Below are 22,793 nucleotides of genomic sequence, written 5' to 3'. Positions count from 1 at the left end.
AAAAAAAAGCCACAAGAAGTCATCCCAAATTAGTAATGCTTCCCATCTTAAACACATGATTTCAGTTGTCCCCAGCTAGCTAAAGGTTACAAAATGTCACCGAATACCCTTCACTTCCTTATGAGTTCTTGCTCCCCCCACCCTTATTCCCAAATATGGTAGATGGAGTTGTAAAAACCCTGAAGTATGACAATATAGTTTATTACACTTTTAGTTAGAAGCATTCTGCCAAAATGAGCTGAGAAATAGAGGAAATGGATTTAAATTTACAGCAGTCCACTGAGATAGAATATTACTTTTTCCAGACCACTCAACCAGCAAGCCAGTTTGTAACTTCAGTGCTCCATACGTTGGAAGAGTTGCAGCTGTCACAAAATCAACAGAAACATCTCCGGCTAAAGTACTTCAGTGTGAAGATTGACTGTAGGAATGTTTTTTTCAAATGCATGCTTTTATATACTTTATACCACTTTCCAGATGGCACCGATGTTACTTGGTGCTACTTTGGGACTTACTGATTGCTGTCATCTCTCTGACAGGAATTAGAGCCGGAGCTGACATTTTTCACTGTTAGCAGACTCTGACTTTAGCGATCTGGTGACTTGAAGATGCCTCTGTCTCTCATTACTGTGCTTCAAGTCTACAGATTGTCCCTGGTCTTCCCTTTTCCTGAGATAGAAATTCAGACTGTTTACCATGGGACACGCAAAAATGCCAACTTTAACAAATGGCTGTTTGATTCTTGGATAGAAATGGAAATATTGGGCAAGACAACCAAAGATCCCAAAACTGAGTGGTCAGTGAAAGCTTTAGTTATCCTGGGTTTTGAGTCAAGATAGTAAGCAGCATAGCATATAGAATCAGCCATCCTGTGAAAACATGAACTTGAAGGAAGAGGGTGATTGATCTTCATTTCCCCCTTAAAAGTTTGTTCAATTTTAAGTTTGTTTTTTTTTTTTTCAAAATATACACCCTCACCGTATTATTTTAAAAGTGGCCAATGTGCTGTGCACGTTGTGTTGAAAGAGGTTATCTTGTCATTTGAAATACAACAGGAGTGAAAAGGGTCGCGTGGTAAAAGAGAAGGAAACGGGGTGTTTTAACCCAGTTTGCTTCTTCCTTTTTGGACTGCTATTCATTTTATTTTAGCTGTTCTGTTTGCCTGAACACAGGCAGCGTCACCACTTCTGTTACAGTATTCTGCACTTAGAGAGTTAGAAGCAGCTATAAATCAGTAGACGGAGCAGAATCTTGGCGGATGAGGTCTCAGCCAGGAAATAAGCATTTTGTTTATAATTTAGACAATTCGAGAACCTGGTGTCTGGGCATTCAGTAAGAAGTCAGGGAAGGGAAGCCCAAAGAACTAGGACATTTATTATGAATAGATGTCACCTTTCTGCACTAGGAGGTTTAAATCCAAGTACCTTGAGAAAAACTAAGGATGTTTCTCTTTCTAGTTACTTGGCAAGCTTTTTTTTTTTTTTTTTAAAGAGTAAGGACCCCAAATCAAAAGAGAGCAAGGGCCACAGCAGTGCGTGTGAGATGGCAGCTGGCATCATGCTTTTTGTGGCTCTGCTGAGAAAGGTCTCAGACCCACACACAGTCTGCAGAGGTAGTGAGAGGTTACTGCTCACACTACAGCTGAGGTACATTTGGGAAGGGCCTTTGAAACAAATACTCATGTCATGAAAGAGATGTTCAAATCCCAGGATCTTTTTTGTACAGAATGGCACTGGCTGCCATGTGCTTACTGGGCCATCAGTCCGTCCTTGGAGAAATATCTGTTCTAGTCCTATGCCCCCTTTTAGTTGGGCTGTTTGCTTTCTTGCCTTTTATTGTTCTTCTCTCACTTCTTAGTTCATTTTCGTACACACTTTTCTGTATAATCAAAAAGATTATTTCACTGAGCCCAGAGACATGCTTTATATCTGCCTTTCATTACCACAGAGTCGAGGTTGAAGGCTTCTCACCCTGTTGCCAGAATTAGTACCTGAGAGTCTCCCTTGAAATGAAAGAGTTTTTCAGAGTGCTTTGATGCTCTGAAATTCCTCGTATTCTCTCCCAAATGGCAGCTTCATGAGCCCACGGCCCTACAGGACTGACTCACTGAGAAGTACTCAGGAAAACAAACGTCTACTTTCTTAGAAAGAGCTCACTGTAGACCTAGAAGAGACCATCTCTTTCTGAAATTTGGATCCAAAGAGTCTTGGGGGTCCACAGATATATTCTTGGGCTCTGAGAATTTCAGAATTTAAAAATACTGTGTTGTCATCAACAATAAAGGTCTTTATAAAGCCCCAGTTTCACAATTCAAGGACATTTTCATGGTTTCTTACATTAGTTTCCTCAACCTGGGGATAGTCTGAAGACACAGCCTTCGCAGATCTGTCCAATTTTTTTCTTCCCTTAAAAGGGACTCACATCTGTGATGCTTAAGAAACTCTGATCAAGTCCCCTTCCTCTCCTTTTACAAAGGAGGCCTAGAGAAGTTAAGACTTCCCGGAATAACACAGCAAGTTAATAAAACCAACCAACACTGAATCTCAAGTCTTTAGTCCGCGTTTGTTGTGGATGCTGCAGGGATCGTGAATCCATTGGATTTAAATGTTGTGGGAAAGGCAGACAGTGAGCAAGTGATAACTAAGACAGAGTGCTGCAAGGGAGGAAGAGTGGTGAGTTGTTTGGAGTGATAACGGGGATTTCACCTGATCTGAGGGTTTGGGGAAGTGATTTTTATGCTGATAATGGAAGAGAGAGTGTAGGAGTCAGCTTAAGAAAGGAGTTAGCTGTAGGAGAAAGGAGAAGTACCACAGAGGAAATAACACGCGAAGGCTCTGCATGGGGAAAAGCAAGCTGTAAATGGAGAAAAGGACTGGGGAGAGGCTTCAAAGATAAACAGGGATTACTCAAAGCAGTTCAGATGCCAGGCAATCAGAAGCCAATATAGATTTTAAATAATGGAGTGACAGAATCTGATTTGAACTTAAAGAGGTCATTCTGGCTAAAGTTGCCGAACTGTCTGGAGAGGTGATTAGAGCTGACTTAGGGAAAGCAGGTGGGAAATGATCAGAAAGATGTGTAAGAGAGACGAGTAATTTGGATCGGGGTTGATAGCAGAGAAGGTTGAGAGAAGTGACCGAATGAATTTAACAGATGGAATCAAAAGGAGGTGGTGATTGATTGCATGTGAGTGTAAGAATAGTCAGTTATGACTTTTTTTTTGGGGGGGGGTATGATCAGCTGGTAGATTAGTAGGAGCCATTTACTAAGTCAGGCTCACTGAATGAGACCAGTTCTAGGAAAAAGATGATAGATGTAGTCTTGGACCTGTTGAATTTTGAGGAGCCTATTGCAATGGACATAGCAAATAGATGTTTATATAGAGGTCTGAGGCACAAAAGAGATGATGAGGATGGAGATAGAGATTTAATAATCTCAGTATATCCTAGACCTTTGAAGTCTTCTGTGATGAGATTGCTGAGGGGAGAGTATATAGAATTGGAAGAGTGAAGAGCCTTGAGGAAGAACCAACGTTCTTGGTAGGATCACTGGTATCTCAGGAGCCAGAAAGAAGAGAAACCACGGAAGAAGGACCAGGCTCTAGAGGTCTGCTCTGTGATGGAAAAGCCGAATGGTTAGTTCTGCAAAATATCTACCTACCTGACATGCTGAGATAGTTGGACGCCGCTGATGTGTCAAGTCAAACATTTTTCCATTTCTTTTTCCAGAAGGTAGTCTTGTGAAACGTTGATGAACTGGTATGTACAGTGTTCTCAGTGAATTGAGTCTCTCTGGAATCAACCAGAAAGCCCTCGTCATTTCTGTTACGTAAAATCCTTCTAAAACACAGTAAGCCAAGTTTCTGTCTTGGTAATTATTGTGGGGTGAAATAAAATTTAAATTGAGTTTAGGTAATTCTAATGATTCAGGAACTCTTCATGTCTTAGTTTCATTTTGAATAGCAGATAACATTTTACTAAAGATATAGAAAATGTTGAAGATTATCTCAGGAAATGCTCTAGAAGCCACTTTTAAAAAACAAATCACTTTTTAACTGCCTTTTTTCCCTTAGTGTTTGTCCATTTTTTTCTAAAGGTGTGGGAACAGCTTTCAGTACATCAAGAGCTTTTGAAAGCTGATGAAAGTTATATTGCATTTATTTTTATTTATATGTGGATTTTTATATAATTCTAACCTAGTAGAACCAAGGATGTCCATACATTTCTCAGTGTTGTTAATTTCATCAAAATGTGTACTCTTTGATCACTGACCCCGTGTATAAGGCAGCTCTTTGAGAATTATTCTAGTGACATTACAGATATACATATGCAGGCAATAAAGAGCAATGTGAAAAGTTGCAGCTATATCAGGTTTGAGCAAATAAGTCATGAGGCAACTGCACAGGTGATCTTTCCAATGGTAATAATACCAAAGTGAATCTTTTAAAATGAAGTGAAATACCCTTCAAAGTGTGGTCTAGGGAGAAGGAAACTAACATCTATGCTTACTCTGTGCCAAGCGGTTCTCAGTGTCTTGCACACATTACAGTAAATCCCCTGCATACGACCCTTCAAACTGCAAACCTTCAAAGATGCAAACGTGTGTTCCGTCACCGTCAGGCATGAGTGACGTTGCCCTCCGTCTCCTGTTGCTGACGACACTTCCGCTCTACCATCTCCCACCTCCTCTCCCTCCTCCAGTCAGTAGCTCTTCTTGTCTGTTCACTCGACGCCAGCCCCTGGAGGCCAGCTGTTGCACTGCAGTACCCTACTTTTAAGGTGCTGTACTATAAGGTTAAAAATGTCGTCTTTATTTTCTGTGTTTGTTTCTGTGTATTGTTTGTGTGAAAAGTGTGATAAACCTACTATAGTGCAGTACTATATAGCTGGTTGTATTAGTCGGGTACCTAGGCCATCTTTGTTGGATTTAAAAACAAATTGGACTTCTGAACATGCCCTCAGAACTGAACTCATTTGTGTGTAGAAGACTTACAAGCAAGACTTAGTACTGTATTTCTTTGTAAAACAAAGAAATCATAAAACCACAATTGTTTTATAATGAGGCCACTGAGACTAAAAGGTTAAGTACTTTGCCCAAAGTTACACCCTGGTAGGTGGTAATGCCAGAATTCTACTTGAAATTTCATTTTAAAGTGAGTGTTCTTTCTATTTACATCTCTACTCCTACCAGGATTTCAGGAGACCTGTAGTCTAGCTCCTGCCTCATCCTCTTAACTATGTTGCCTTGGATATGTCCTTTCCTCGATTCCTGTAAGGGCTTCCCAGGTGGCTCAATGGTAAAGAATCTGCCTGCCAGCGCAGAAGTTGAGGGTTTGATCCCTGGGTCGGGAAGATCCCCTGGAGAAGGAAACAGCAACCCACTCCAGTACTCTTGGCTGGGAAATCCCATGGACAGAGGAGCCTGGCAGGCTGCAGTTCAGGGGGTCACAAAGGGTTGGACACGACTTAGGGACTGAATAGTGACAATAACAAGAAGACTCCTATAAAGCACAATAACATTAGGATTCACTGTCCTCCGGACATATTCTTACTCTTTCCCCTTGTCTGGAATGCTTCTTGCTTCCTCTCCAGGTGTCCATTCATGCATTGTTAACCCTTCATCAGTGGGTCAGACAACAGTAGTCTTTATTCATACATAACTGAGGTTCTGTGACACAGCTGTGAATAGATACTCCCATAGCTTTGTAGGCCGTAGAGACCTGGTCCCTCTTTTTCAGCAGACCGTACTCTGGTCTTATCTGCATCTTGCTCATGTATAAGCCGCAGCTGGAATCCCATTCCTTCCGTGAACCCATCCCATCTTGATACGCTCTCCTGAGTCCCTGTGAAGCTGAGTCATTTTCCACGTATTTGGCGATTCACCAGGTGCTACCTTGTAACACCTCCTCCGTCACTGGGTGGAACTCTTATTTACATCATGAACCATTACTTAACTTTTCACCTGTTTGCAGCTTGTTTCTCCAAGATATAAATTCCTTAAGGGCAGACTGACACTTCTCTGTATTTCCCACAGTGTCTTATAAATGGCAAGGTTTTCTGACGGGGTTCGTTCAACAGGTGTGTATTGATTTGGGTTAAATTTTTTAAATGGAGGTCTTACTTCTTGGTCGGCTGATCTTGGCCGTGTCACGTAGCTTCCTCAGTTTTCTATAAAATGGTAATAATTGCTACCTGTCGCGATTAAATAAGTAATATATGGAAAAATGCTTTGTGCACTTTAAGAGGCACACAAGCCTTACAAATTTGTTATCCCTTGTGATGAAAATCACCATATTCTGAATTCCTCCAATGGATCCTTCATGTCCCATCGTTTACTTCAGCTATTCATTTGATCTCTTTTTATCTCTCTGGTCCTCTTATAGCTCTATACAGCTTAACATCTTTGTTTGCTCTAAGTGTAGTTCTGAATTTTTTTTTTTTTGCTTTATTTTGAATATTCCCAAATCTTAGTCTTATTTATGACTGTGGATGTAAATGAACTGTCCTCAAAGTCCGTCAAATTAATGGGCCCCTCATACTGCAAAATTGGGAGTAATAGAAATTATTGTTAATTTTCTTTCAGGCTAGCTTAATCCATTCACTTGCAGTTTCAGATTGATATAAAGGTGTTGTTAGGAACTTGATATTGAGATTTTTTTTTAATCTATATTAAAACTTTGTTTATTCTCTAAAGAATATGTTAGAACTGGTACTCTCCAAGCCTGTGTTGCCTTCAGTTATGTTTATGAAACCTTGGCAAACTTAGTAATAACCCCAAAATACAGTCATTTCAATATCTAAGTCTCGTGATTAAGACTTTCCAAGTGTACAGAATTTAATGAATTGAGTTAGTCTTTACCACTTTTGATGCTTTGGTTAATTGTAACCATCAAACCAAACTTTATTTTGTGGTCTTCATTGAAATTAACTTTTTTGAGCTTGTAAAAACTGGTTTTAATAGGATCATTGCTTCCTCTAGCTTTTCTAGAGCGTGGTTCCTATGTGGGTAATGTCTGTCCACCTCTTGGAAGCCTTGAAATAAATATATTGACTGTTGCTATTGTTATTTATGTTGAAAGATATTAAAATGAGATTTGTAATCCAAATGGGCATTACTTACTTCACATCTGGTTCCTTGAAAAGTGGCCAAATGCAACAATTCTTAATGCAAGACAGCCTGGGGCAAAACCTTTGCAATTCCCACCCTCCTTTGCAAAACAGCTGCCCTGTGTGAACCTTTAAAATGAAAAAGAAGAAAAGAGAAAGAAAATTTACTTTCACATTTAATTATAGATGTCCAATAACAGCGTGAATATAATTCTTATATTTAAGAGCTAACAACCATTGGGAGTGGAAGACAGTATGAAAGACACTATGGCAGCATTGATCTGGCTTCTATTTGTCAGGACCAGAGACATCGCAGAACTTCTTTCTTTAAGTATCCTTACTGTGCTTAAAGTGATTATATGTTCTAGTGGCCTGTGACAATCTGTTTATGCCTGTTGCTCTGTTGCAGTCTTCAAAGTTCCAGACTTTGGGCAATAAAGTGTATGGTCATCTTACTGAAGCCTGAATGATGAACTGACTGAATGATTGAATCTTACTGAATGATGAGAACCAATTAAAGGAACTTCAGGTTGAGGTAGTGCTAGAACCGAAAGGCTGCTGATCAGAATTCTCACTGAAGAAGATGAAAACTGAGCTAGAAATTGATTGGTAACACATTCCGAATGTCACAGGGTCCCCCAGATTAATGCTGATTGCTCTCAGGGAGCATGGAGAGGCAGAGGGCCAGAACCAGGTCAGGAGCTTGTGGTATCTTTTATGTAACACCGACATTAGGTTTCCTGTCTGAGGTTTTCCAAGTTGAGAGTCTCACCTCTTGATACCCTGAGGAGCAGTGATGCTGGTATCTAGTAGAAACACTTCAGAGAAGAAAAAAAAAAAGGAAGATAATAGTTCTTTAGAAAAATGGAAACACATTGTTCCTGATAACTTTCATCTTCTTCGAAAAGTTTAGCTAAATATCTCTGCCATTAACCTTAGTGATCTGCTTAGAAATTTAATTGTATCAATTATAAAAGGCTTGCTTTTGATATTCTCTTTTAAAGAGTCCTCAGTATTTGACAGCTATTTTTTTTAATACTCAGTTGTTGCACAGTGTAATTATTTGACTTAAAGCAGCCTTTTTAAATTCTAGGAGTAGTAGCTACTATTAAAAAAAAAAGATGCAGAAAAATATAAAGCAAAAACTAAGCACTCATAATCCTGTCACCACGAAATAACTAATGTTAAGACTATAGCATAGTTCTTTTCAGCTTTCTTAAACATATATATTTTTAACTTTTATTCAATGAAGGTCTTAAATTATATCTTTATGGAAAATGCTTTTAGTGTTCTGGTAACAATGGGAAAATCATATCTTACGTTTGTGTAGAGCTTTAAAACATGTAAAGATTTTTTTTATGTATATAGAAACATGTTTAATTGTAATAATATCCCTGTAAGACAAGGCAAATATTATTTCCTTTTTTACATTAGGGGAAAACTGGAGAAACTAGGGAAACTGGAGCCCAGAAATGCTCAGTAATCTTCCCAAAGACACTGGCAAGCAGTAGAGCCTTGATTAGAACCCTGGGTTCCTTCACAGTCCAAGACTCTTTCTGTGTACAGCTTGAGAAATTTCTTATACTAGAACTTTTAAGTCCTCCAAAACAGAATCAGGTCTAAAGAACTAATTATGAGAAACTGATTCTTCAAGTGGGAAAAGAAAGTAAGGAAAGAGAAGTGGTGTTTTTGTAGAATGGTCTTTAGGTTTGTAGAGGGGTTGTATTCAAAGAGTGATAACCATCTTTCTTAGAACCTCTTCCGAAAGTGTAACAAGGGGGCTGAGTCCTTTGGGGGTAGGGAACTTTCCTGAAGGCCTTTGAAAATATAGTGTACTGTCTGTTTAGAATTAATAGTCAATCAAGTCTTGAACCTCTAATGCTATATTAAGAAGAATAAATGAAGTAAAACATACCTTCTCTTGTTTTCAAAGGACTTAGCAATATACCTGGAGGAATAAAACAAACATGTGAAACAACTCAGGGGTAAATTGTGTGGTTCTTGAGGCAAGAATACTAGAGTGGTTTGCCATTCCCTTCTCCAGTGGACCACGTTTGGTCAGAACTCTCCACCATGACCCGTCCATCTCGGGTGGCTCTGCCCAGCATGGCTCATAGCTTCAGTGAGTTACACAAGGCTGTGACCCATGTGATCATTTTGGTTAGCTTTCTGTGATTGTGGCTTTCATTCTGTAGACTGTGGGACTGTAGTTCTTGCTTCTTCTATCTGCCCTCTGATGGATCAGGATAAGAGGCTTGTGCAAACTTCCCGATGGGAGGGACTGGCTGTCGGGAAAACAGGGTCTTGAGGACCCTGATGCTGGGAAAGGTTGAAGGCAGGAGAAGGGTACGACAGAGGACGAGATGGTTGGATGACATCACTGACTCGATGGACATGAGTTTGAGCAAGCTCTGGGAGATGGTGAAGGACAGGGAAGCCTGGCATAGTACAGTCCATGGGGTTGCAGAGTCAGACAGGACTTAGCAACAGGCAACAAATTATATGGTATTGACTCTGTGTACAATTTGTTATTAAGGTTAAGAACTAATGAACTGACATTCAAACAGCATTTACTTTGCTCCCATCAAGAAAAAAACATATCATTAAGTGTTATAGCAGAAATAAGATCAGGAAGCCAGAAACAAGCCCTGGAAGATGATAGAAAATAGGAGTATACATATTGATTCACATGTTAATGAATCCATTCAACATGTATTGAGCACCTACTGTATACCACAGGTACATCTGAATGAGTAGATAACGTCCTTTTGAATAGAACTTCAGGTGTGTGTTAGGAAATAGTGAACAGTAGGGTGTTGAGTGGGTGGGTGGGTGTGTGGGCAGATGAGAGTCATAAGACTATCAACCTGTTAATAATAGGTTAGGCATGATTCTGATTAGGGACAGGAGTTTATAACAGATGAGATCTTAATCCTTAAAGCACATTGATTGGAAGAGCTAAATGTTAGATGTCTTCTCATCTACTCTCCTTTCCCTGTCTCCACTTTATAAATGGGGAATTAAGACCAGAGCCACTGTGGCTTGTTCATGAATGGAGTTAGTAGCAGAACTCAAGGGTGAACCCTGGTCTTCTGCTTCCTTTCAGTTACACTCTTCTGCCTCTTAACTTTTTCTTTTCATTCGCTTGTTCTTTCAGCATCTACTTTGTTCCCAGATTAGACCAAAATAAAATAAACTAACGTGTGAGAGAACATCAATAACTACTATATGAGGGGTTGTTTGCCTTTGTTTATGGGAGAGGAAAGAATTCTAAAGAGACCAGAATGGTCCAAAAATGCCTCATGGAGAGGTGGCATCTAAACTGGGACTAAAAAGCTAAGAAATTTTTTTTACCTTTTTATTTTATATTGGAGTACAGCCAGTTAATAAAGTTGTGATTGTTTCAGGTGTACGGCAAAGGGAGTTAGCCATACATACACATGTATCCATTCTCCTCCAAAACCCCCTGCCTATCCAGGCTGTCATATAACATTGGACAGAGTTCCCTGTGCTATACAGTAGGACCTTGTTGGTTATCCATTTTGGTTATCCATTTTATTTTATTCTTTGTAGCTTTAAACTTTTTATTTTGTACTGGGGTATAGAGCATCTGTCTACAATGCGGGAGACTCGGGTTCAATCCCTGGGTCGGGAAGAGCCCCTGGAGAAGGCAATGGCACCCTGCTCCAGTACTCTTCCTGGAGAGTCCCATGGATGGAGGAGCCTGGTGGGCTGCAGTCCACGGGGTCGCAGAGAGTCGGACAAGACTGCGCGACGTCACGTCACTTCATAGCTGGTGAACAGTGTGGTGGTAGTTTCAGGTGGAAAGCGAAGGGACTCAGCCGTGCGCATGACATGTACCCATTCTCCCCCAAACCCCCTTCCTATCCAGGCTGTCACATAACATCGAGCACAGTTCCCTGTGTGATACAGCCGGGCCACGCTGGTTATCCATTTTAAATGCAGCAGTGTGTACATGTCAATCCCCAATCCCTAACTGTCTCTTTCTCCCATCCTTCCCCTCCCCCCAGCCGTAAGTTTGTCCTCTAATTAAAAGTCTGTGAGTCCATTTTCTGTTTTGTAAATAAGTTTATTTGGATCATTTTTTAAAAGATGTCATGGATTCTAGCTTTGATTTTGTCACGAACTCCGTGTTATCTAGGGCACAGCAGTGGGCAAGTCGCTTAACCTGTTAGTACCTTGGTTTCCCCAACCATAAGTGGCAAAGGGTTAAGTTAAACGTTCTTTAAGACTTCCTGCATAAGTGCCAATCTCACACTTCCATTATCTGTGTATACCATACCCTTTCCCAATCCCCTATTTATCCCCTCCCCCAAACGCTCTTTTCAAAGCTCCTTTAATCAGCTTGCCATACTGCTTGCCTCATTAACGCTTGGTCACTAAAACTTCCTGACCTCAGAGCAGAGGTCTTTTGGGTGCGCAGTTCCCAAAGCATTTATCTGAGAGCTCCGTAGGAGACTGAATGTGTATCATTCATTAATCTCCCAGGGGCTACGTTCTCATCCTTGATAATAACTCTCTGATGGAAGCTCTCCCATAGATAGCAATACACTTTCCCTTCAGGCACTACATGAAAGAAACAATGGAATCATCCTATAAAATTACACAGAATGAGACTCTGGCCCATTGTTTTCTTCTGCTGCCTAAGGAAGAAGCTGTACTCTTTGGATCCCTGTAAAGAGTTTGGCTTGTCCACCTCCTCGGATTCCCAAGTAACAATTAGGCAATCTGGCCTTCTTCCCACTTCTCATTTCAGTGTGTAGGATACTTGTCAACTTGCCCAGAATGACTTTAGGCATTTTGAGCTCTTCATCTGAGTGTATGCAATAGATAAATAAAAACATAATTAAAAGGAAGACTGACTTAATACTTGATTTTATTTTTATGGAGGGAGGGCATACTTATTTTAGAATTGAAAGCATTGTTTGTTTGTTTTTGTCTCTCTTCATATTTTAGTTTTCCTCTCCTTCCCTTTGTGTTCAATAAGACGTTTCTAAATGTTCAAAGTAAAGAGTTTATTAAAATGCAGCTCATGTTTGTAAATGAAAAAACATAGCATCTTACTTTCTAGTGCTCAGTGTATCTGAAGAAAAGCACCCCTGGAGTGCAAAAAACAAACTCAGTGGTTGGAATGTGGTTTAATAAGCCCACAAACCTGTCAGGAATCTTAAACTCTCTTCCCAAAGCTATGCTGACACACAACATAACTTTGGAGGAACCAGTTCAGTTTGTATTGTATGTATTCCCTATAATTTAGGAATAACCACTTGCTGAAAACTGAAAATCGTTAGTAGTGGAAATCGTTAGGTGAAACTGAAGCCTTCGTTATATTATTAGGAGTTGACAAGTGGTTTGTATGTTTAATAAAAGGAAAGAGGACTAGAGCTCTAAAGACCCAGTGGATGGGTGTCTTGGTTGTCACTGTCCTAGAACCAAAGATAACAGAAAAGCAAAAAAAATAGGAACTTAAATATGTCAGTATTTTATGATATAGGAATTCAGTGAAAAGCATTCAAGAACAGAAGAGCATTCAGTGAACATTCAGAACAGAATGCCTAAGCAAGAGATTTTGATACTGAAGATATCTACTTTTTTAAGTAAGAGAAAAAATTAAATATTTACTCTTCCTTTGTAATAGAAAACTATACCTCAGGGGTATCCACATTGCCTTGGTTCTCAATGGAAAGCTCTACCTCATATAAAAATGCCAGCTAATAAATGTAGAAAGAGGGATAGAATCACACATCATAAACTCAAAGTGCTGATTCACTCAAGGATTATTCAGTGTGTTGTGGCTTTTGGGGGAATGGTTGGTGAAACTGAATATCCCTATAATTCCATAGTTAGCAGCACACATATTACTTTCTAGTTGCAAGGAAAAAAAGGAACCCTACAGTGTTATCGTCATTCTAAATTAGTCATTGATCTTAGCATCACTGATGGTCAGTCATATACCATCTCTCTGATGTGATGAGCTAAGAAACATAGACTATTACCTATGTTACATTAAAAAAAATGTTTCACCTGAATCCACACACCCTTAGATATAACATCCAATTTGTGGGAAACATGGGGATAGAGAAGCAAGATAAACAATCCCAGAAGAAAACAGCCAGACAAATCCAGAGGGTGGACATACCATGGGGTGAATTGGGCTAATCTTTTCAATTAGTCAGTGGCCTTAAAATTAAGGAAAGTCAGCAGTGGGGGAAGGTGACTACCCTAGATTTTAGAAGACTTAAGGAACGTACAACCAAATGGATAGCTACATCCTGGGTTAGATTCAGGCTAGGCATAAACCAGTTATAAAGAACATTTGGGGTCAACTGGGAAAATTTAAATTTGAACTGGGTATTATTTGAAATGAAAATTTAGTAAAATGGAAAGATGGGCATTATGAACGTTAAAAAGCAGGTTACCTGGAAGCAAGGGGGATTTGGAGGAGAATGGATACATGTCTGTGCATGGCCGAGTCCCTCCACTGTCCACCTGAAACCATCACAACATTGTTAATTGGCTCTACCCCAATGCAAGTATGAAGTTAAAAATAAAAAATAATGAATAAAACAACTTATAAGTAAATGAAAAGCAGGCTTGCCACCACTTAAGTACCATATCTCATTTTTACTAAAAAACACAAATACTATGTGTATAGATCCAGGTAAGTACATTTATGTATGTGCTTAGGATTATACATATGCCCAGAAAAAGATCCAGTTAGAGAAACACTAAGAGTTCAACATTAGTGATCTCTAAGTAGCAGAAATATGATGATTTTATTTTTACCAATCTGTATTTTGAAATTTTCAACAATGAAAATGGATTGGTTCTGTAAATATAAAATGTTAATTAAAAAAAAACACTTTCATATAGTAAAGCAACAGTGTTTTCTGTCCTTTAAGGAAAATAAAAATGTTTCCATGGAGGAAGAAAAGTGAAAAGACTGGAAAACAATTTAGTATCTTTCAAAAACATCTGGTAGTGGGTTTTGTCTGTAAGTTGTATCTATTTGTCTTTAGTCAACATGGTGTAAAGAGTCAAACAGACCCATGTTTGAATTCAAGCTCTGTCACTTTACAAGCGTTTTTACTTGGGGCATGTCACTTTATCTCTCCAAGTCTCTGTTTTCTCATCTAAAAGAGTGGTTGTGAGAATTAAAGATGCCTTAAATACATCAGTGCCCGGAACAGAGTGCACTTTCAAAATTATAATATTTTGAAATCTTATCATCAGCGATTTAAACCTTACACATGACAACTTGATTAATAAAATAATGAGAACAGTCACCAACTGACACCTCGGTTGCTCTCAAGTTTACGTTTTTTGAATGTAAGTATGTTTCGCAAAGTGAGTATGACTTCCCTGGTGGCTCAGATGGTAAAGCATCTGCCTACACTGTGGGAGACCGGGGTTCAATCCCTGGCTTGGGAAGATCCTCTGGAGAAGGAAATGACAACCCACTCTAGTACTCTTGCCTGGAAAATCCCATGGACAGAGGAGCATGGTAGGCTACAGTCCATGGGGTCGCAAAGAGTCGGACACGACTGAGTGACTCCACTTTCACTTTCTCTGTTTCACAAAGACCCAGTGTATATAACCAGAGTATGAAATTGTTAAGTAGTTAGATCTTCAAAAAAGTATGAATTTTAAAGGTTCGCATAGCAATAGAAGACCCATTTTTATTTATGGTAGCAGTTAGAGAGCTGATAGAAAAATAAAGATTAATTTTGTACCCAAAATCCATTGTCAGGTTCCACATGCAAGCTCTTTTCAAGAGCTGCTTTTTACTTTGTTCTTTTGCTTTGAAGGACCTCGTAGCATCATTGTGAATTTCAAAATAGATAAAAGCACAGTGCAGCTCTAAAGTGCTTTTTAAAACTTAAAAGTATGAGTACCTCACAGTGGAAATTTTCACATAGTAATTTTATTCTTTTCATTAGAGGAACTGTGTCAATAGAAAGTACAACTGTTTGTACCAGAAGAACCCCAGGCTGTTAGGATGACTCATGAAGAATCTGAGCATGAGGCAAAAGGACATTTGTCAGCAGAATGGGTTCCTGAACTGATTGATCAGATATCACCAATTTTTAATTACCAAGCTGTTATTGAGTACTTCGTTTTTAAAAAGCCCCAACCCTAAACTCTGTGGTCCGCTGTGGCATTCCCACAGGTGAGTCACCCACATTAAGTGACTCGCATGGTACTGAAGCTTTTGTGCTAATACACTTCTAACGTAATTGTTGGCATTAAGAATAATTGATTGGAACAATTTACTTGAACGTTTTATTGCATCATTTTAATGAGACAGAGCACACACTGGGAATGAAGAAACCTGATTTCTAGCTCAAAGTCTGCTTCTGATTATTGGAGTCATACCTTGGGCAAATCATTTGATTTCTCTGTAACTCATTTTCCTTATGAAAAATTAAGAGTTTGAATGTGTTAATCTCTGTGGTATCAAGTTATAGGAGTCTGTAATCTCATTGTATTTCCTTTGGGGCAGTCACAAAGCTGGTAAATGGCTTATTTTACATAAACTAAACTTGCCTAAAGCTCTGTGGCGCTGAACTTGCATTAGGATTGCGGGGTTTCATATGGCTCACCAGTGATGGGATACGTTACCTTAGGAATCTCCAGATAGCTGATCTTGAAAAATTAATTGATAAAATCTGAACAGTGAAGAAGATACGTGTTTTAGAAGTTTGGGATTTCCCACAACTTAAATATGGGTCAGTTGATGATATCACCTGTAGGTATTTTATTATGGTTAGAAACCCAATTGCTGGAGAATTTCAAATATTACACTGCAAACACAAGTTAACATAGTTTAGGTGGTATGTCTTTGGTTCAACGGTATAATGACTGGAAAAGTGTTTAGTTGATCCCTAGAAAGTGGTTAGACAGGTTAGAGTTTTGTTTTGTTTTTGTTTTTGTTTTTTTTCAGGTATAACAGGCAAGTTAACTTTTGAAGGGGATGGGGGGACGCGGGAAGAAGGAAGTTTCCAGATGGAAGTGCCTTTGGTGGTGTACCTAATTAGCCACCAGGTATAAGAAGGAAGTAGTAACTCAGGATTAGAACATGAATAAGAATGCAATATACAGTTTCCATTACCCTTTAAATAAACAAATTGCAGGCGTACTGTTAAGTATCTCCACACTGGAAGCCAAAAGGACTTAAAGGGTTTTGCAGAAAGTTCTTCTCATTCCAGAGATGAGAAACGTGAACCCAAAGAGTTAACACAAGTCTGAAGCCATATAACAACTGAAAACCTATGCTTTCTGGCTCCAGTTTCTATCTGTGACCCCATGGATCACATCACTTCAGGGTCAAGAAAACCTTTTAAAATACCAAATACACATCTTCTGGAGCTATTGGCTATAAGCTAACATCTTTTCATCAAGTTAATTTTTTTCGTTCAGAATGGTTGTTGTTGTTGTTTCGTCGCTAAGTTGTGTCTGACTCTTTGCGACCCCATGGACTGCAGTGCACCAGGCTTCCCTGTCCTTCACTGTCTCCTGGACTTTGCTCAGATTCATGTTCATTCATCAAAATGGTTTATTAGCTTAGAATAATAATCCTGTATAGAAAACATATTCTGTCCATGGGGTTCTCCAAGTGAGAACACTGGAGTGGGTTGCCATGTCCTTCTCCAGTTGACCACGTTTTGTCAGAACTCTTCAGTGTGACGTGTCTGTCCTGGGTGGCCCTGCATGGCATGGCTCCTAGCTTCACTGAGTTACACAGGCCCCTTCACTATGACAAGGCTGTGATCCACAAAGAGCCAACTAACTGGAAGAGACCCTGCTAACAGCAAAGTTTGAAGGCAAAAGGAGAAGAGGGTGGCAGAGGATGAGATGGTTAAATAGCATGACCGATTCAATGGACCTGAACGTGAGCAAATTCTGAGAGATAGTGGAGAACAGAGGAGCCTGGCGTGCTGCAGTCCATGGGGTCACAAAGAATCGGACTTGACTTAGCGACTGAACAACAATGCTAACATAGAAAACATGTCGTTGAGTTGGCCAAAAAAATTATTTCGAGTTTTTCACGTATGTGAAAATCCGAATGACCTTTGTGGCCAATACTTTTTGAAATTCTGAACCAAGTTATAGTTTTAGCTTAAAGAAGAATGGATCTTGCCCTCCTTTCTTTCAAGAAAAAAAGAAAAAGAAAGAAAGAACCCAGATATGTTCAGTGGTGGCCTTCCTTTCTCTCTTTCCATGGGAATCCTGGACTTGCTGGGATGGTGGCCGTGGGATCTACCTGTTAGGATACATGGCACAGAGCCCGACATCCCCCAGTGTTGGAAGCTGGGTTAGCTTTTGTGCGAGTGCATTAGGAAGGTGGCCTTCTCCCACTTCTCCTCACTCTGGAAAATAACCAAGGGCTATCTTTCATAGCTGACTTCCCAGGTGGCTCAGTAAAGAACCTGCCTGCCAGTGCAGGAGACGCAAGAGATGTGGGTTCAATCCCTGGGTCAGGAAGATCCCCTGGTGAAGAGAATGGCAACCCACTCCAGTATTCTTGCCCGGAGAAGCCCATGGACAGAGGAGCCTGGCGGGTTATAGTCCATGGGGTCACAAAGAGTCAGACATGACTAAACGACCAAATAATAACAATCTTTCAAAGGACATGCTCCACAGGATGGAAGGCAATAGAATTCTTTATAAAAGTACCCTTCAGAAACAAAGTGCTGATAACCAGTTGGTGTAGAAAACACCTAGACGTGGTCTAAAGCTCCAAGATCTACATTACGGCCCCATTTACTGGCATGCTTTTTTATGCATCTTATTATAATATCCTTCATATTTTGATAGTATAAAGAGTAAGACACTGGGAAATCTCAAGACCTTGACAGTAAGTAAATTCACACGCATGTCAAAACACTAACAAATTTGTCAGTGATCATATACTGTGTCCACTGATGCTAACGACTTAACTTAAGCAAATACATTATTTCTGGTACCATCACATGCTAATTGACCTTCAAGGTTAAGGAAGCTAAAAGATCACCCTTTTAGGGATATTTGGATAATTTTGATAAATATAATTAAATGTGAACTCGTCGAGGATGGGAACCTTGACTTATGAATATTGTTATCTCTTATCCCTTAGAATAACACCTGGCAGTTAGTATCTCATGAACATCTGAGGGATATACGAGTGGATAGCTGTCAACTGTGTAATTAGATACAAATGAGATTGGCTCTGTTTATTTTTTTAATTTTTATTTATTTATTTTTCTAACACCAAAACCATTTTGTATTGGGGTATAGCCAATGAACAATGCTGTGGTAGCTTCAGGTGAACAGCGGAGGGACTCTGGCTCCATTTGCTTTTGTCCATTTTAATTTGTAAGTTGTATCTTACATGATCCAGTGCTGCAGTGTGATAGGAAAAAATCACTAACATAACAAATACGATTAAACAGTCTGTATTCTATAAGTATTTTGTTAGTAACTTGGGGTGATTTCTGCATTGCTTGGTATGTTGTCAAGAGTTTAAGCAACATTTGTTGCACCCGCCACTAATATTAAAACCATCATTAAAAAAAGAAAAACAACACACGTCATTTTTGTCTATTGATTATTTTTAAATTCTACAAGGTGAGAGCACATCCATCTTGTTCACCAAGCCAGCACCTAGCTCCATGCCTGCCAATATAGTGGTGATAATTTGCCAGTAAACATTCATTGAATAAATAAATGAATGAAAGACAGTGAATAGGACAAGTTTTTTGCTTTCTTGTAATATAGTCTAGGGGAGAAGGGTTGGCAGATTGTGGTCAGTGCTGTAAGAGTTGATGGTATTAGATTCAGGGGCTGTGGAGTAATTCGCTGTTAAAAATAATTTTATGTTTGAATGGCTGAAGCCTGTCTTCAAAAGTATTCGAGGCTTACAGCATCTAGCGACGCAGCAGGTAGGCCAAGTTGAATGGTGTTTGAGAAGGAAAAAAAGAGAATAGAAGTCACAGTAGGTGAAGAATCCAGAACTCAGTCCCTTTGAGGACTCTTGGAAAGAATGCATGTGTGTATTGCCCAGAGAGTAAAAGAGATGGCTAGAGAACCAGGTGATACTGTTGACCTCAGAAACAAAACTCAGATGATCCTCAGGTAGAACTGTGGGGCATGAATGAGCTACATGGTCACTGAGGAAGTGCGGGAATGACAGGAAGAAGCGTATTGAGAAAGTCCCCACATTCCCTGCATATCCATAGATACGGAAAAGTGAAGAACAGTTACTTACTGATGTTCCTTTAAAGAGTTAACGCGTCTCCCCCTTAACTCACCCGGTGCTCTAACCCTGTTGTGCCTGATTTATTAAAAGCGGTGATTCAGTCACTTCTAAGAGTAGAAGTCAGTGAAGGCCAGTGGTGGTAAACTGGCCTGAGAATTAAATTCCAGTTCCAGCTCCATCCCTCCCTAGCTGTTTAACCTGGAGAATTTACTTCTCATTTGGGATCCCCATTTCCTCATCTTATTAATAGATCCTTAGACCCGCAAAGGGCTTCTCTCACTCGAAAATGGTATCATTCTGCCAACTTTATCCTTCTTATAATCCATCATAATCTTAAGCACACTTTAGTAAACTTGTTCTAAGTTCAGTTTTTAAAAATTGCAGAGACTGTGCAATCAGAAGGCAAGAATGAGGTGATGATAGGGAACTGAGTGAGATACTGCCTCTTAACAGGAATAAGGAGCTTCCCTGGCAGCTCAGACGGTCAAGAGTCTGCCTGCAACGCAGGAGACCCAGGTTTGATACCTGGGTTGGGAAGATCTGGAGAAGGGAATGGCAACCCACTCTAGGATTCTTGCCTAAAGAATCCCATGAACAAAAAAGCCCAGAGGGCTACAGTCCATGGTGTCGCAGAGTTGGACACAACTGAGTGACCAACACACCCACGCACAACAGGAATAAAGCCAAAATATGCCTTTCAGACTCAGGCACATTTTGGAACATGGAGTATGTGTAGGCACTGTGTGGGTGCCAAGTTGCTTCAGTTGTGTCTGACTCTTTGCAATTCTGTGGGCTGAAACCTGCCAGCTCCTTTGTCCAAGGGATTCTCCTGGCAAGAATACTGCAGTAGGTTGCCATGCCCTCCTCCAGTGGATCTTCCCAAACCAGGGATTGAACCCACGTCTCTTACATCTCCTGCATTGGCAGGTGAGTTCTTTACCCCTCACACCACCTGGGAAGCCCTATCTGTAGGCCAAATGGGGCTTAAATTTTTGTTCAGTTTTATCAACAAAAAGGAAAGTGTTCTTGACTTATTTTTATCTATCATAACTTCAACCAAGAGTCTTGGATTAATCACACCTTTAAATGTTGTGTCATTGTGCAAAGTTTCCCACTGAGAAGAAGAAACTCGTTTATTGAGAAAAGACCCTGATGCTGGAAGCGATTGAGGACAGGAGGAGAAGGGGGTGACAGAGGATGAGATGATTGGATGGCATCATCAACTCAATGGACATGAGTTTGAGCAGGCTCCAGGAGATAGTAAAGGATGGGGAAGCCTGGCGTGCTGCAGTCCCTGGGGTCACAAAGAGTCAAACACGACTTAGCGACTGAACAACAACAGCAACAAAGAGAAAAAACTAGTTCTACACAGCTGTAATTCCCTCAGTTATTTCGACTGTCAAGAAAGTTCTTTTAGCTCAGTCACCTTAATAAAGGTGTTTTTGGTTTTTAGAAGTTTATACACGATGGAATTTCCCAACTCTCCACTGTATTCTGTGCCGTGGAGACCCAGTTAAGTCTTCTTCCCACCAAGCTATTGCTCCACAACTGACAAGAGAACTTTTGCTAATCTCTTGTAGGATGATGAGTTACTCAATGTAGATGGACCAGATATATATGTATTCTGCTCGGGGAATATTGGGATCAGCGTATTCAGAGATTTATTACCACCTGATATACTGCCCCATGTGGGGGCATCTTTTTAAATCCACAAGTCACTGCAATTCCATGAGGCCACTTGTGTGATAGGAGGAGGCCTGCTCCCACATTGAAATTTGGCACAGCTAGCGTTTCCCTTTGCCAAAAAGGTCAAAGGCCTTGAGCAAGAAGCCAGCTTTTTCCTGATTACAAAACTGACCACAATTCCTCTCCAACCTATCCGTGTCAGTCTTTTTTTTTTTTTTTTTCCTTTCTGGTAATGCATTATTCCTCTCAGGGAGAATTCTACTTTTTTCATGATGATCTGGAATCTATCCTTCCAATGTTAACGAACGTTCACACATCAGCTGATGTATATGCTATGGATGGATAAACTTAATAATTAAGTTTCTGAGCAGCAGACCCTGATATATAGAATCTGAGCTGTCTCAGGCCCTGTCTCCAAGTCTGTTAATGCTTCAGTTTTAGAGAATCTGGATCGCTGTGTCATTTTTTTACAGACTACACAAAGTAAGAGAGTAAATACCTAAGGACAGAGAATTTCAGTAGCTGATCGCAAATTTTATAAACACATACTTGAATTCAGACATTTTCTTCAGATATCAGATGATATGACTAGAGATTCAACCAAGGGTGGGCAGACAGAAAAAAAAAATTATCCAAGTAAGTTTAGCTAGTATTTCATAACCCAGAGATGTAAAGTTTTCCATTTTGGAATCAACTGAATATTGAACCACGTCTGCCCTCAGAGTTCTAAGTACTGTCCTGCCCCCGCCCCTCACAAGACACGAGGGCCACCGGCGAGACGGTGTGGCAATGTTTTCCTTGTAATGTACCAGGTCTTGCCAAAGCAGTGAACAGCCTTATGACGCAACAGTTTGTCACAGCTGGTCTCTAACAGGAGGATGCCAGCCAGTCCATCCAGGCCTGGTCCTCTGTGAGTTTATTCCCACCTCCTCCAAACATTTGGAAACGGACGTCTTGACTCATTGGTGCGTTCCCAAGTTTTACTGCCATGCATCTTTTTCTTTGAACGGAACTGGCCTTTTGCAAGAAATAGACCAAATATCGGTGGGAGTTGTGGCAAATCCCTGTTCCGTGCTGTGATGGGTGAAACCCTGGGAGATGCTCTTATTGACCCAGAGAGTGAGCCCTTCGCTGTCACAGTGTCTGCAAGGACCTCACAAGGTAAAGTCACCTCCAGATTTGGCTGTCGGTATCCCCCGGGCATCGCGGAAGGGTGGACTTGATCTTGTGGCTTGTCTTCCAAGTGATGTGTGTTCTGCTACTCTGATGTGTGTAGGTCAGTATTTTGATGCTTAACTTGCTGCTCTTGCGTTCACTTAAAGCATACTCAGAGCTTTTTTTTAAAAATAACAAACAACTAAATCCAGATTTTATGTCTGTGCTTGACTCCTGTGTCCTGAATTTAAGTATTCAAGGTATATTTATATCCAAAGAAATTCTACTTGTTTTCATAGGGTTGGCCAAAAGACTTGTTCGGGTTTTTCTGCACAATCTTACGAAGAACCTGAAGGAACTTTTTGGGCTACCTAACATTTTCTGTGTTGACGTATGTTTTCCCCAAATACCTAAGGTCGTCTTGGAATGTCTTTCCTCCTTTTAGCCTTGTGTGTTATGTATCTCTCACAGCAGCGTTTATTCATTTTAAAGTACTCTCAACATGTTTTTGCTCTACTTTGAAATCTAGATACTTGTGTGGGCATTTTATCTCTCTCAGAGAATTGTAAGCATCCAGGGTATAGAGC

General features: G+C 40.1%; 1 protein-coding gene across 16 annotated transcripts in view; it reads left to right on the top strand.

Annotated features, from left to right (window-relative positions):
• LOC133235547 (peroxisome proliferator-activated receptor gamma) overlaps window positions 1–22,793 on the top strand; it is a 215,160-nt gene that overhangs the window by 35,414 nt on the left and 156,953 nt on the right. For 3 of the 16 annotated variants that reach the window (XR_009732588.1, XM_061397181.1, XM_061397180.1), the window contains exon 1: window positions 17,417–22,212. The exons of 8 other annotated variants lie outside the window; for them this stretch is intronic. Coding sequence is in view for 5 of the 8 variants with exons in the window: in XM_061397181.1 (XP_061253165.1) it covers window positions 22,131–22,212 (82 nt within the window). In the remaining 3 variants the exon portion in view is untranslated. Of the gene's footprint in view, window positions 1–305; window positions 424–17,416; window positions 22,213–22,793 lie in introns of those variants that run through there. 5 more of the 16 variants (XM_061397185.1, XM_061397184.1, XM_061397192.1 and 2 more) reach the window with 4 other exon arrangements.

This window comes from Bos javanicus, chromosome 22, assembly GCF_032452875.1.
Source record: "Bos javanicus breed banteng chromosome 22, ARS-OSU_banteng_1.0, whole genome shotgun sequence".
Taxonomy (NCBI): domain Eukaryota; kingdom Metazoa; phylum Chordata; class Mammalia; order Artiodactyla; family Bovidae; genus Bos; species Bos javanicus.
Note: the sequence above shows the minus strand (reverse complement) of the source record. Positions and strands in the feature narration are given on the sequence as shown.